The sequence below is a fragment of the Leuresthes tenuis genome, unplaced genomic scaffold (genome assembly GCF_036924035.1).
Source record: "Leuresthes tenuis unplaced genomic scaffold, fLeuTen1.0.hap1 SCAF_13, whole genome shotgun sequence".
Classification (NCBI taxonomy): Eukaryota; Metazoa; Chordata; class Actinopteri; order Atheriniformes; family Atherinopsidae; genus Leuresthes; species Leuresthes tenuis.
The window spans coordinates 13,415,508-13,431,734 of NW_027325367.1; the positions used below are offsets into that span (position 1 = coordinate 13,415,508).

General features: G+C 37.5%; 1 protein-coding gene across 1 annotated transcript; it reads right to left on the reverse strand.

Annotated features, from left to right (window-relative positions):
* Positions 1 to 7,396: 7,396 nt before the first annotated feature.
* On the reverse strand, positions 7,397 to 14,816 carry blk (BLK proto-oncogene, Src family tyrosine kinase). Its single transcript, XM_072362334.1, has 14 exons — positions 14,709 to 14,816; positions 13,378 to 13,464; positions 13,144 to 13,240; positions 12,984 to 13,014; positions 12,528 to 12,621; positions 12,338 to 12,436; positions 12,098 to 12,201; positions 11,861 to 12,010; positions 11,262 to 11,414; positions 11,005 to 11,184; positions 10,345 to 10,421; positions 9,405 to 9,555; positions 8,258 to 8,389; positions 7,397 to 8,140 (listed from the first exon to the last, which is right to left on the reverse strand). The coding sequence occupies exons 3-14, from the start codon at positions 13,237 to 13,239 to the stop codon at positions 7,938 to 7,940; spliced, it is 1,470 nt and encodes a 489-aa protein (XP_072218435.1). The 5' UTR covers position 13,240; positions 13,378 to 13,464; positions 14,709 to 14,816; the 3' UTR covers positions 7,397 to 7,937.
* Positions 14,817 to 16,227: the final 1,411 nt, after the last annotated feature.

Sequence of the window (16,227 nt, forward strand, 5' to 3'; positions counted from 1 at the left end):
GGTGAAAATTCAAAAAGCCATCCTTCAACTTCTCAGGGTTTTTTATCTTTTTTTTTTTTACTGTTATAATTTCATGATCCACTTTAACCAAAACTTGATTTGTTTGGATCTTCAGAAGTTGGAATTAAATGATTTGTTGAGACACAGTTTGGTAGTTTACTGTCAGAATATATCTAGGAATATTGGTAAAGTATCAGAGGCTTCAGTCACATTAGATGATATTCTTCATTTAACATTCACTCCAGGGCAGGGGTCTTTAACTTCGAGGGTCCACTGCTGCCGTTAGCAGGACAGCAGTGGGATTTGCAAAAAATGCTCAGGAAGGCCTCCAAGAACACGACAAATAGCAGCCTCAAGGCTTTCCAGATACTAACCTGATAGGATCTTGTGGTATTTGTAAGAAGTAAACCCAATCCTGAGAGGCCCACCCCACAACTCTACCGGTCCAATGGATCTATTGCTAATCCTCTGGTACCACACACTTCAGGACAGGTTCATTGTCCACAGCCACTGGTGAGAACTCTTTTGGCTGTTTGAGGGGGACCTGCTCAAAATTAGATGGGTGTTCATAATGTTATGGCTGATCAGTGCGATCCATTCCCTTCTCCAAGTAATGGGTTTGTAATTATGCAAATCACCACCTAGTATAAATTTACTTTTTGACTGATTATCATTCATTTTCATTTTCTCTTGAGTTGTTTCCCAGCTGCACATGAAGCCACTTTTTTCATCTGTTTATTCCCGAGGAGGGTTACTTAATTCATTGTGTTATAGAACCCCCACAAAGTACATTTATCTGTTTGCCTCTCTGAAGATGCATACTTCACCATAATGGATGTATTTTCACTGTCAGTGTAGGAGCAGTATCTGTTGCATCATCAGCAACAAATACACTTTGGATTTTTGAGCAGTGAAACAGAAAGATCAAATACTTTATACACAGCATAGAATAAAACCAACATTTTGATGGTGACACTTCTTTTTTATTTTACCATATGGTGTCAGTTATCCACCACCTCAAACGATACATATGAAAGAATTTAACTCATGGTTCATTACATCATTGAACTTTTAGCTTTTTATTCTCCTCTGAGGCAGTTCTTCTTTGATGCTCTCACACAGCCCTGTCAAATGAGCCCACTCACAGACAAAAAGTACAAAATGTCTTGATTTAAATGTGGTGTCATATATCATTACTGAAAAATGGTACAATGTGTACTTTCAGTTGTTTTGCTGCGCCATTCACTTTCCCTTAAGATCCTCGCATTTTCCTTTAGAATTCACAGCTATCATTCTTACATCAGTGATGTCAAGCAATTTAGGCCCAGATCATCCTACCAACATCACCACGTTTAACAGATTTTAAGGGAAGCCATGATGTTTTCCTAAAGGTAGCCAGTTACTTTTTGATGCCCGACTTTTATCGTATAGTTTGAAATGTGTAAAACAGCAACAAAACTGCATCTGAATGCAAAATTTCAACGTAAAGTTACTTTGAAAACAGTGGTTGGGATGAGAACTCATTTACTTTATTGGTCAGACAGTCGAGTGTGCAGCTTCACCACGCAAGCCCTCCGACCCTGAAATGCAGACTTTATCACCTGCTAAATGTGATGCAACAGTTTCTATGTGACTATTTCACATTTTCTGTGTAACTGAGTAGCTGTGAAAAAAAAACAGCATGACAGCATTAAATTGTACACTAAAATCAACAAAAGTATTCTGAACTTCCCCTTTTAATAGAAGAGAAGGCATTCACATATCCATAGCAATAAGTCACCTTCAAATTACTTGACTGTTGGATTAAGCCTAAACATAACATAGAAATGAATTTATTCATGTGGTGTCCTAAAGAGCTTTGTGAATGAATCAAGTGAAGGAGCATGAGACCTTTTCAAAAGCAAAAGGTGACTTTTACATCTCCTGACTTTTCAACCCTGAACAACCCTCCACTTTTCCTTGGTAACACCATATATTTTAAAAACTTTCAAACAAGATCCAGAGAACCAGGGTTAAAGTTCTCAGATTGGATTCACCTAGCACGAGGTAGACTCAAAATGTTAATTGCTTTGGGTTTAGTGCCCAGTGAAAGACCTTTATAAGTAATGACAGGCAGAGCGGTAGCAGGGATTGAACAAGTGAAATAGACTCTTTGTAGCTCATTTTATCCATCCTGACAATGACTCAAATACATATGGTGTAAATTTTTTCGGAGTTTTTTGGCTTAAAATACAGCAATTATATAACGTATTAATTACAATTCAATTAAATGACTCCATTAAAGCTCTCTCCATACATTACATCCAGCGCTGTACATGGTTTTGTAGAGTCATAGACTCTGGGCATCCCTTCAGACTAACTTGTCAAGTTTTCCTCAATTCTAATCCAATAAGATCAAGATTAGGTTACTTGGTCCAATAGACTCTTAGCAAGTGAATAAAGATATGCTCTGACTTTATATGAAAGGGTAAACAGTATAATTCAATTAAAACTAATATCTAAACTATCACTTTAATCAGACTGTGAACACATTAACAGAGCTCCTTCCTTCTACTTGTGCATTACATTGTTCTTACTTCTTTTCTATTTTTGCCACTAATTGTAAAAGCAGACAGAAAGGAGACTTAACAGAAAAGACTTTCACCCAAGGTCAAAACTGCTTATGGGCTGAGAATATCTATATTAAGTATATAAAGCTCTGGGAGAACAGATACAGGGACAGTAACGATTTGAAAATAGACAGGAGCACAACACTGCATACTGATCAGGGAGAAAGAGCTGTTTGCTGGCAAGCTAACAAGACTTATGTTAGATGCAAGATATGTGTTACGTAAGTCTGCAGCTGAAATGTTTACGTCATGTTATATGCAGTGCATTTAGCTGAGAGAAAGATGATCCTATTCATATCAGAATTATACAGTCTTTCGGATCATTTGTAAGTGACTGTTCTCAAAGCTAACTATCCAGCACAGACAGAAAGCCCGTGAGAACACTGAATGGTCACATTTCAGCCTGAATTGCGTAGGCCAGCAGTATCCTTTAGTACTTTTTTTTTACTGCACCGCCGCACATATAATTAAATTTCCCTGTAGTTACCGGTGCCCTTGACTCATCATTGAGCAGCCATGCTGGTCAATTACCACATACACAAACAGGGACTGTTGGGGTTCGTGCTACCTCCAGGCTTTACTTTTTCTCACAGTATAATGACATGACATTCAATTTATATATCAAGAGAAAGTAAAGCTCTAGCAGATGATTTCCCATATACCTCCCAATCAATAAAAAGGGAGGAGGCAGATGTTCATAAATTTCTTTTGTATTGGCTTTGTCAAAGTAAATTCCATTAACTCTAGTGGTCTCTGCAGAAAGTTTAATTTTGGTTTAAAAAAAGAATCAAGTAGTCAGCTGTTGTAAAATCTAATTTACTTGGATTAAACACAAACTGAGTAAAAGTTGCCCTTTCGCATCTCTTTATTCTGTTTAGTTTACTTTATTCTGAAGTGCTCAATACTGACTTGCTGGTGATATCCAGATGATCAGGAAACACGAACATACCACAAAGTCCCCCTCAAAGGACATCTGTTGACATCAGGATGTTCTGCACGGTGTCACTTTTCTTTGGAATAATCTGACCAAATCAGAAACACTGAACAACATTTGAAATCTGTTCGATCTGAACTGGTCAAACAAATTTCCAGTGCAAAAGATTGTCGTTTTTGACGAGAAATAATGTGTTTTTTTCTTTGAAAGAAGCACTCATGTATTACTGTAGAAATTAGCTACTTTTCTAAATGATTTTGTCTAACAGGCGTATGAATTTGACAGTTTTCACAAATGTAATTGTTTTGAAATCTTATTAATTTAAGCAACCTGACTGCAAACCTGTATCATCAGGAATAGATTACTTTAGCTACCCCATTCTGTTAACTGTGTTAACTAAGCTGTAAGACAAGGTCTTCTTTTTTATTTTTCTTTGCATGGGTCTACATCCTCTGAGCCTCAGTACATACATGCTTGGTTTAAAAGTCAGGAAGAGTCTGTGATGGTACTGTTGTGCATTAGTGCACCTGGCATGATTAACCTTCTCTTCTGTGAAGGTATCGTATGTACTAAATAATGCAGACAGGTCTTGGAGAACATGTCCTGTCTTTTGGATGACTCTCTCACAGATGGCCGTGCTTTTTTCTGCAAGACACGGCTGAGCTGAGCATGTCGCAGCAACACTGCTCTGAAAGACTAACATTTATCTTAACAACATTTGTCTTTGTGTCATTTTCATTTACATGATCATTTGCAAAGAACTGAACAAGGTTTTATCGTACATTTTGCCCAGCCTTCCCATCTTTTTGGAAATGTCTTTCGGTAACTCTAACTCTGCAGGTGCTCCTTGCAGAAAAAAACGTAGCCTGTATTTCCAACTTGTCTTGAAATAAAGATTCTTCTTAAAAACAAGTTTTTTATACATTTCCTTTGAGCTGCACACAGAATCAGGACGAAATTTTTGCAATGTTGCAAAACTTAAAGAACAAAATGTTTATCTTACAAGTTAAAGAGCCCTTGAAATTAGTTATTTTTTCCTGTGTGGGAGACACAAAGTATGAGAGCAATGCTGATTAGTTCTAGTTTGGTTTGGTTTTTCACTTTCATAGTCTTAGTCAGATAATACAGTTTAAATGCATCTCCTTTTCTTACCTTTAGCTTATCTTCTAACCAAATCCATGTTTTACTAAATGTTTTGTGGACATCTTCTGTCATTGTTCTGTCATTGTCAAGAGCTCTCATGTCTAAAGGACCAAACGCTAGTGATTGATGGACTCCATTAATTTAATGACATCAAAGCTCAGGAGAGAAAGCATGTTTATGAGCAACATAATGCAAAATGAACACAATTGAAAACATTATTAGAAGATGAAAGCCCATCTCTTTTTCATCTGTAGCGACACGTTTGTTTTTATCCCAGAGGACAGAGCGGGGTTACCCTCAACAAATGCTAATGATGTGTTGCCTTCTGCGGGGATCAGTCATTAATCAGTGAGCGAGTCATCATTATTCCGGTAAGGCAGAAACGATGCACACAGGGAGGAGAAAGGATGGCTTGGCCTCGCAACCTTTGCCACACATGCCTCATCATCTTGCGTTAACATCACGGCACATTTCACAATGAGACTTCAGGTCAATCATTCTACAGTATGAGACTTTATCGGCTGACAGACTGCTGTCAGCATGATCTGCACCTACGGGGTAGCTTTTGAAGATGGTGATGCAGCAGTTGTCATAATATGTCATAATATTTGTAATGGACTAAAGTATGAACATATTTCAATTCAAGAGAAAATGGCTAAATAATTAAAGATGTGACAAGGAAAAAAGGTTGAAACAGGGCAATGCAACTGTTCTGCAATAATAATGAATGTGTAACTTTTTTTTTTTTTTTAAGCCTCGCAGTTTTATAGAATTTAAAGATCATCGGCCATCCGACCCCAACGTCCTGTAGCACAAAAGACATGGATGCGTAGACAGTAAGTGAGATAAATACTAATTAGATGCAGATAAGTGTGATGAGGATCAATGTGTGGCTGTGTGGTGAGTGGTTGGAAAATCATAGATAACTGAGCTGTGCAGCTGTGTTTCTCCTGATGTAAGAGGTGACAAATAATTCTGCTTCCTTGTGATGTGTTTGGGATGAATTACAGGGGAAGTTAGAGGAAACGTATTTACTTGTATACAACTCTATGTCTCGGACTCTCTATGAATACAGCATAAGAGTCAGTGTTCACGATGAGTAAATCTGTATTTCGTTGTGTGATTTCACAAATATTTTTACATCACCATTTTCTTTTATTGTTTTTCAATTGTTGTTTTTTTTTATTATTCTTTTCTTCATTTATTATCTGCTGTAAAGCACTTTGGTACACCAAAATGGATTGTTGTAAAGGACTGTATAAATAAAGTACATTTACATTTATATCTGCATCCAAATAAACTTTTTTTGAAGGAAAATTCCACACACAGCAGCAGTGTCTCATATTAACATGTATGACAGGTAAATTGCAGGATGATATGTTGTGTGACACTGACCTCTGCAGGATAATAACAGTATTAAGATAAATGCAACATTGAATGCAACTTTCATTTTTCAGCTATGAAAATTTTAATTCTCTCCAGTTCTTTTAGTTATATTCGTATGTGCATATCTATCTACAGTATCTCTATACACATTAGAAAAGAACAAGAACTTTGTAATTGTGGGCATGATTTAATTTTCATAGCTGATAAAGTGAACCTTATATTATCACGGCAGCATTGGCTCTGAGAAGTAAAAGAAACAATTAAACTGTCTCGTATTTTTGCTTGCATTCGTTAGAAAGACTGATATTACTTGAGACAGCTGCTGTGGCTCCTACCTCATAATGGTATGATTTTAATGGAATTAATGCATCCAAGAGGAAATAAAAGTTGTATATACTGCCCTTCCTGTTGTTTTATCACTTTGAAATTCTACAAACTTGAACACATATTTTCAAAGAAACCGGCAGGTTCATGCAAATTGAATGTTTTTCAGTGCCCTTTGTATTTTGTATTGAAGCGAGAACATGAAAGATAGACAATGAATCAACAAAAACTCACTGTGCAGTCACCATACGATGAACACTCTGTGTGATGATGAAATATCTTGTCTGTATTTCTGTGCACTATTATTAGTTATTGACGTTTTAGTTAATGCGTCAAATGATTTTAGTTGCCATTGAATTAAGGGAAATAGTCATTTCACAGGTGTTTTATTATTGACGTCAAGACATGTTTCTAGCCAAAAAGAAAAATGCAAAGACGATAGTCTTTGTCATGATGGCTTTCTGTCTGTGTGGTATTTAAAGAATGCTGACTAACACTTCCTCTTTCCTGTCCAGTCAGGAAATGGCAGGGTTTTTAACCCCCTGACAGTTATGGCAGTCCACTCTCTTATCTTCAAGATACCATCTGGGCCCCCCTGGGTGGGTTTAGTTGGGGGATCCAAACTGCTGTAATTTAGTACAATTAGTTACTATTGAAAGCATCCTGTAGATCACAACTGTATAGGTCTCTGAAATTCAGAATTGAGTTACATCTTAGAAAGATTATTTTAGTTTTTCCACAGGTTGATCATTCACTTTTTTCTGTTTATCTGATAATGGTTGAAATTAGATTTAGTCAGAAGTCTCCATCATGTGGGGTTTAAGTTTATGTAAAAGTGATTATTATCTTTGTGTGGGACATCCTGTGCGTGCAAACCCACTTTATTTGAAAGCTTCTGTTTTTTTGGAAACTAAATGAGTGGTTCAGTTTCTCAGTAAGCAAATTAGCAGTTTGTGATTAATTTTGCATGAGACAGAAGAAGAATAAGCCAAATTCTAAATAATGTCAATATTTTATTAAAAAAAAAACATTTATGCACTAATAATTTCTCTATGAAAACCTCATTTCTTCTCAGCATATCCGCAGAATGACAGAAGAAAAAAAAAGTGCGAAGTATTGAACATTTATTCTCAGGCTGTCTGTTTCTGTACCATACAAATGTTTTATCTCCATCTTTACCTGTGGCTCCATCTGGGTCCAAAGACATGCGTGCGCTGAACTTGTATTTCCATTATCATATGAACCATTACACATTAGTCCAAGCAATGCCCTCTCACACTCCATGGCTTCAGTCAAGAGTACGAGGGAACATTCGTTTAAGTAAAGTCAGCATAAGGAAACCGTGTTGAGTTTCTGACTTTGATACGTTTCAGATGCTCATTTCCGCTGCAGACAGATGAAGCCAAAAAAAATCTTTATATTCACTCAAGGGGGGTGGGGGGTGGCAGGTGTGTATCCATCTGAACTGTTAAAAGATTATTTGTATCAGTAATAAGGATGATTGTTGCTCAATCCTCTACTCGTTCAAGTTATTCTGTCACTTATGGCTGCATCTCATATTGTCCCTCTGTGGCAATGAAGAAGTCGTTGAGAGTGTTCTGGAGAAAATCAAAAGTCGGCCGGTCATCAGGTTTTTGCTTCCAGCAAATTGTCATGATATCATAGAGTTCATCGGGACAGCCGTCTGGCCTTGGCATCCTGTATGATCTGTCCAGGCTCCTGATCACCTCTGGGTTGGTCATACCTGATCAGGAAAAAAAACAAAATGCAAACTGTACTTCCATATTAGAAGCTATGTAACAGCAATTCAGCATTTTCTATGCAACATTTACAGTATGTAGCAGATTCTCTTTGACTGTACCTGGGTAAGGTATTCTTCCATAGGTGACTATTTCTGTCAGCAGGATCCCAAAGGACCAGACATCGGATTTTATGCTGAATGTGCCAAAATTGATGGCTTCTGGAGCCGTCCATTTAATGGGAAATTTCGCTCCTGGTTTCAGGGAGAGAATGGGGAAAAAATGGAAAGCGATACGATTACTGGGGACTGATTGCAAAGGCTGTTGTGTGTCTGTGTACACTTGTGTTTACTATATCAGTGACACCCGGCATCCTTGTGGGAGCCATTGAATGAACATTTGCCATTTTGTTTTTCTAGTAATCAGGGGTTCATGTCATGTAGTCTTTATCTAACCCATCAGTCATAGTTAAAGTGCCAAAACATAGTATAACAATGATGATAATTATTATCAATATTATTAACATTATTAGTATAATTATATATATATATATATATATATATATATATATATATATATATATATATATATATATTAGGGCTGTCAAACGTGGTTAATTGTCCTTAGTTAACTCGTGATTAATCGCAAAATAATCACACTCTTAAAATATGTTCTAATTATCAGATTCACATGTCTACACATGTCAGATTCACACTGTAAGAAAAAACATTTCACACTTTGTAACAGTGTCTAACATTGCTGCAGACAGAGCTGTCCAAGCATCTCCGCTCAGTGCGTATGCACAACTCAGTGCCTCAGCGGTGAGAGAAGGAGGAGATTGCTGCGTCAGCTGTGTATTTGCTAAGACTCGACGTACTCCAGTGATAATGCAAGTCATGTTGACAGTAATGGCAGATAACTTTGGTCTCGTTGAGACAACCGTTGGCAGGGATTTGAAAATTAACTTGCCATTCAAAAGGAACTTTTCTTCATCCATTTAGGTTATTCTTGAGTAAAAAAATGTAAGAGTACATTTGTCTTAAGAGGACATTTGTTTAAATGTTATTAACATGTTAATATTTGACAGCATGAATGTATGACACTCTCCACAGCATACATATATATACATAAGTCTATGCATATTTGCCAAATATTTGTCTGAGGGCTGTGGAGAGTATGTCGGAAGATGTGAACTCATGTACTCAGTGCTTCTAAAACCCTTTTCAGAGTGCTATATGTCGGCACAGCAAAATACTGCCCATACTGCACCTTCTTGAGCCGTGTACTCTGTCTCGATGATTCTGGCCAGGCCAAAGTCTGCTATCTTGCAGTGCAGCGTCTCGTTGACCAGTATATTGGCTGCCCGCAGGTCACGGTGGATGTAGTTCTTCTTTTCAATGTATGCCATGCCTTCAGCTATCTGTCATAAAGAGAGAAAGGAAGCACACATCATGATAAATAATCGACTCAAATGCAAATTTATTTTATTAATGGATAAAAGGGCTTATTGCCATACAGTTTTACAGCCAACTCAATACTTGGATTAGTTTTTGTACAATTCACAAGTCTGTTTCTCTGACTACTGCTGTTGTAGTACGTTTGTTTACATGTGTGTGAATATTTACGTTATTATGAATCGTAATGGCTGCAAAGGGGGTTTAACAGGATGTACCAACTATCAGGAAGTTGAAGGCGTTTCGGAGGGGCAAAAGAGTTCTGGGGGAGCTCAGTGTGGATGGAAAAATAGCATGACTTCCTGTCCGGATGTTAATAATTGACGTAGGGCGAGGCTTTCAAGCCAGATGAGCAAAAGCCCCACCACAGAAACCACACAGCTACTGCTTACAATTTCCATGTGTATGCTGACTGACATTATGACTGATGCCATAGAGCACAGTATAAGAGACTTTCAAAGTGTTACTGTACAGCAGCTATTGTGTATAAATAGACTTTGAGGTCAGCTTTAATTCTAATGCTTATGTTTTTGGCAGAGGTTTAAAATAATTGTGAGCTCCTTGCTAATGTTTTACTATCAAAGGCAAAAAAAAAAGCCAAGGTAAAACTGAGAATAACTACGGAAGAAAAAAATTCTAATCTATGAATCTGAGATCAAGCTTTCTCTTCATAGAGGTTATAGGTTATCATTGTGATGAAAATGTCACATACAAGTTTTGCGTCATGAGATCATGTTATTAAAATAGTTTCCCACCTGCGCTGACATGTCGATAAGCTTATTCATCTTGAGCTTTTTCCCTTCATCTGTCTTTAGAAAGTCAAGAAGGCATCCTGCAAAGAAGAAAAGAGACACATAATTCTGTCAAAAAAAATAATCAAAAGGCAGTGTTTTGAAGGTCAATCTAACAGTGTTTCTTAGAAAGGTTTTGCAGAAACTTATGTAGAACCGTTTGTGTGTATGTGTGTTCTCCAGAATGCACTTAAATTCAGAGAACTCTTTTGGTGTGTCCTCGTTTTAATTTTTCAGTGCCTCGCTTCTACCATTCAAATCAATCAGTGAAGTACGGTACTTCCCACTCCACCGTATATTTATTTGTGCAAAACATAATTCAACTCTACATGTTGCTTGATTCCTGTTCAGCTTCAGATATCTAATTGTTAGCGAGCTAGTTAACAAATGCCTTTTACAGAGAAGCACTTCTATTGGAATTTTCTATTGGGTTTGTGTCCCTGGTGAAGTTAGGACATATTATAAATGTAATCAAATGTCATCAGTTGAATTACCCTTAAACAGGATAACTGTCCATTCATAATTTATCTTCACACACTGTTTAAAGTCTTACTACATGTGCATGTTATCACAACTAAGTGGTTAAGATTTAACCATCCACGAGTCCAGCTTGCTTTTGCTTACCATTGATCATGAACTCGGTCACAATGAGAATGGGCTCCTTGGTGACCACAGCGTGGAGTCGTACGAGTCGTTCATGCTGCAACTGCTTCATCAGGTTGGCTTCCTGAAGGAAGGCCTCAGGTGCCATCGTTCCCTCCTTTAATGTCTTGATAGCAACCTTCTGGGTGTTCTTGTAGTAACCTGCCATAGGGGTTTTACACATTTATTTTCTTGGTTTTAAAAGATGTCTCAGATCACCAGAGGTGGCCTTTTCTTACCCATCCACACTTCTCCAAACTGCCCGGCACCCAGTTTCTTCAACATTTTCAGCGTCTCCCTTGGAATCTCCCACTCATCTTGAGCCCATGGCTGCTGAGGCGTGCTCGACTTACAAGGAGCGTACAGGCGCTGACACAACCCATCTGCCGTGTCTGCATTCAAACATTATGAATTCACATATTACATTTTTCATCCCTACCTTTGCCTTTTTGATCAAATTTGCCTCCAAACAGCACAGCTCTTGTTTCCATTAATAGTCTTGAAAGCAATTTTGAGTATGTTTGCATGTGCCTTTTTACATATATTGCTGTGTGATGACGCCCATCAAATATATTTAGCCTTTTCATCTTGTGGTTTAGTCACAGGAATGGAAAGAGTATCTCTTCTCACACAGGAAATGCAAAATTAATTACAAGGGTCTAACATCCTCTTTTAACACAAACTCAGTAAATATGTCTCATTATTAGTGGACTGAATTCAATCCAAATCAGTGCTGTATGTATGATTAATAAACTCTTAAAAGCTATCGACCTGCCTACCTTTGACGATTAAACATCAAAATGAAAAATTAGAAGCATGCATTTGTGTTAATACTTACGGCTGTAGTATTTGACCAGCTCCTGGAGTGACGGGAAGGCGTTGGAAGGAGAGATGTAGTAACCACCTTTGTCTAAACAGCGGATCTTATAGTGTTTTACTATATCTCCTTGTTCTCGATCATGATCTCTGACTGACAGGGAGAAGGACCCTAAGCGAGGATAAAAACTGTTACACACTGGGTTCGACTTGTGCTTTTGAAGCGTTCATGGTTTAAAACTGGCGGAAAGCATCCCACCTTTACAGGTCTCACTCTCTCGAACTAGAAAAGTGCCTGGTTTATTTCCAGGGGCTAAAAGGAGTCGTTCAGTTTCCCTCCGGCTCAAATCCTTGAAAAACCATCTGCGTAAGAGAAGAGCAGAAACCGCATTTAATGCTACAGATTAAAAATTCAATATCACAAGAATAATAAACACATGGTTTCTGTTTTTCTGCATTCTATTTGATGATACGTTCTGAGTTTGAAATTGTTGCTTACTTCTCCACCTCCAGTGTATCTGCTCTGGCTACATAATTAGATGGTATTAAGCCTTCATTTCCAGTGATCAATGATCTAGCCAGCCACCATTCTCCATTTCTACAAACAAGACAAACATCTCAGATCAGTATGCTTTTCCGGGTTAAAGACGATTTCTGAAGAATTTCACAACGGTCCGTACAACACTTACTCCTGCAGAACTTTGAGTCTGTCACCCTTTTTGAAAGACAGATCATTGGGGTTGGTTGCTTTAAAGTCATGCTGGGCCACAAACACGGTCTCATCTGAAGAAATATAAGGCACAAAGTTGTTTCAAAAGAAGTTCAGGAAGAACTTTCTTTGTAGGTTGTCGACTATAGACTTTTGGCCAACATTTTCTGTCGTTATATTATATTTCTAGTAAATATCCAACAGTAAACCAGAATTTCCTTAAATGTTTTTCATCCTGTTTTAGCACTGCTGTCACGTTAGTATGACCTTTGTGTGTTGCAAACTTATCTCATCCCCAGAAGAGCACAGAGGAAATTCAGATGAGATTCCAATCGCAAATTGTAGCTTACTGCTATTAATGTCTTGTTGACTGTATAAACACGGGCTGTTACTTGCCAGTAGAAAGTTAATTTAATGCAGAGGGTTTTGTGATTACCGTGGCCTGAGGAGGTGTTTCCACTTTGTGCCTAAAAAGCAGAAATTAGCATGTTTTTGTCAAATTGTAACAAATGAATGTGATTGCTTAATGAAATTAAGACAAAAATAACTACATTTTGATGGTATAATAAGGCTTCTTCTTTTAGTATTGTACTTACTGTATGGTTTGATGAGTTGGTCGCCTGAAAGCTGTGTTTTGCTTTGTAGAAGGTGTGATCATTTGTTTGCTTCTGGCCACTGCAAGTGCAGCCCATCCTGTGTGCACAATGGACAACATTTTACTCTAATATTATATTTAATGTGATTGTACAAGAGCATGTAATAATGTAGTAACACTCTCTATGTTAAGTTCACGTTAAGATGTTACAACGTGCTCATTTCTTTGATTTTACCTGATGAAGCCAACAAGCTTTACTTCAGCCTTTATCAGTCGCCACTCCTCCCACTGCAGGCCGCAATCTTTGACTTCATTCCACTCGCTGAAAAATGGAACAAGCACTTTAAAATTTGCTAAAATACATGCACTGAGTCTCTATAGTTTTCTGTTTCAGTAACAAGTTGACTGACTCTCAAAAGGGGAAGTGGAAAATATATTTACAGCTTTGTACAATAGCATTTACATGTTATGGCCTGACTGTACACAATGTGTTTCATTTTAAACAATAAAAGAAGAAATTAGGCAATAAACATCAGTTTGAGGGACCGTACACACACAACCATCAGGTTGAAGCGGCTTAAGTTTAAGATATTTGGGTTAAAACATTTGATTAATTTTAGAAAATGTTGCTCTGAGCCTCAAAGGTCAAAAGGTAGAAGAAGCTATTTGAATTTTCCAGTACTATCCTGAAGAGTTTACTGTTTGTGACTGGAGTTAAAGTTTATAGTACATGGCCACATGGCCTGTGCAACACAGCAGAACACAACCAAAACTGTGTTTTGTGTCTATGTGCTGTATGTGTGAGACAGACATTCATCGTGTCATTCATCATGCTTCAATTACACTACAAAAATCTTATTAGAATGATTTATTGTTTTTAGCTCCTATTACATCAGTTTGAACTGACACCTCATAAAACTCATAAGACTCATCAACCTGAGCGATTAAAACAAGTTTTAATGTATAAAAATAACAAAAAACATTTTTTTTAGCCTTGATGCATCATTTTGTCATGCTTTCTAGCACATACAATTTATTTTGTTTAGTCTATCTTAGCCTACGTTTATCTTTTAAATTACATTGCGATGATTGCTTGTAACATTTTGAGTTATTACATTACGTTAACTCCTGAGACCCAACCTTATCATATGAGAATATGGATATCATAAAACAGACTCTGTGGTCTCCACATCAGGACAACTGCTTTATGTTCAAAGACAATGCTTAGGTTTTATACCTATCAGGTGCTATTCATCCCAAATAGCCAAAGAAATTTAATGTGCGTGAAAAAATGGGTGGTTTGGTCCTTTTTGGATAAGATGTTTTTGTTAACAAATAACTACTGCAAATTTCCAACTGTAATAGTTACAATTTCCAACTATTTTTGTCTACTAAGTTCGTATAAATGTTAAAAATTTAACCAGTTTGAACAGCTGGTCGCATGGAATTATTGAAGTGAGCTGTTTTCATTCCTAATTTTGATGCTGTTTTGTACGATACTTCATTTGACAGCTATTATTTTTCAATGTTATTTGTATGTCAGATTATCATATAGCAGATAAATACCTTGAGCTTGTCCCCTGCCCTTGTCTTCGGAAGTAGACCAGACACAAAATGTCTATAGTTTCCTCTGTGAAGACAGACTGTTTGTCAGTGTGCCACTCTCACTCACTGCTTCTGGTTTGGAAAGTTTCTCTCTCACTTTTTCACTCTCACACACAGACAGAGACACACACACCCAGAGTGAAGACCACGCGTCCCCTGAGGGGACCTTTGCACACTGTTTACTGGAAGTAAGCAACAGTTTGTTTATTTATTTTGTCCTGTAATTCCATCTCTTGCCTTTGTGGTAGATAATCTAACAAAAAATCTCCTGCTTGTTAAACATCTATTAGTCCTTCAGCCTATAAATGAATGCAGTGAATGCACTTCATCCTCAGTTGTAAGACTCACAAATGTGTCAGAGAATAATGTTTGCTTATTTACACAGATATTTGTGTCCATAATTTGTATCCAGCTCTATTAAAGTCCTTTGATAAAGTTATATCTACACTGGAAAAGTAATTGAATTGTAATGCATGCTCTTTGTCTTTATGGGTAGCTGGGGTTGACTCGGGGTGTGGTGGAATTAAACACACACCATGGTTTCCATGACACACTTTTCAGTTCCTCTCGTGGTCTGTGCTGTTTATCTTTGCAGTGCATCTTTTCAACTTAGCAAAACATATGTGTGGCTATTCTCTACTGTAAAACAACAAACACTCTCACCACAAGAGGGACTGGATGAAGTTTACAGTTGCACTAACTGTACTTTTTTTGTACGTGTCATCAACACATCAGGGAAATATAGCTGTAATGTACAGTGAGACGGGGCAAAGGTTGAGTTGAAGTTGAGTTTTTAAAACAATATGTTTTACATATAAGCAAACCGTTTTCTAGAATGAACAATTTTATAAAATCAGGTAGAAAATGTTTAGGCTTTGGATTAAGTTGCACCACTGATAGTATTGTATTGAGCATAGTATTGATACACACTGCAAATGTTTTTGTTGTAATGTTTCCTGCAAACAGATGAGTAATGAACAATGAAAAAGCCCTATTTAAAATGTCCATGGATTAAAAATCTGTGTAAGGATTCAGTTTTGGCTGTAGATCCAGAAGCATTTTCTCCAGCTTGTTGATGTTCCTCAGCTCTGACACCAGAGGGTGTAAACAGCCATGTTTTCATCTGTGAATCCCTTGAAGGTTGTTCCACTTTAAGTCCCTTTATCAAGTTCCTCCCAACTTCATTCCATTTCCATTATCAAATAACCCTTACAGCGACCTCATCCATTGAGATGATTCAATGGATGTTGAACTTTTGGGAATTTTCATTGTGTGCTGCTTTCGTGTCTGTTTGCGGTGTGCAGATGTGAGAGCAGATGCACAGTCAGACACATTTGGAGGGGAAAAATTGCAGGCCAGTGTGCGGTCAATCTATCAAAGTATAACAATGCTTTAGTTTTTCACACCATACAACACAGTTAACCAGGTCTTTCCTTTTCTCACCACACAATGTGCTGAGGAGGGAATTCGCCTCCTTTTT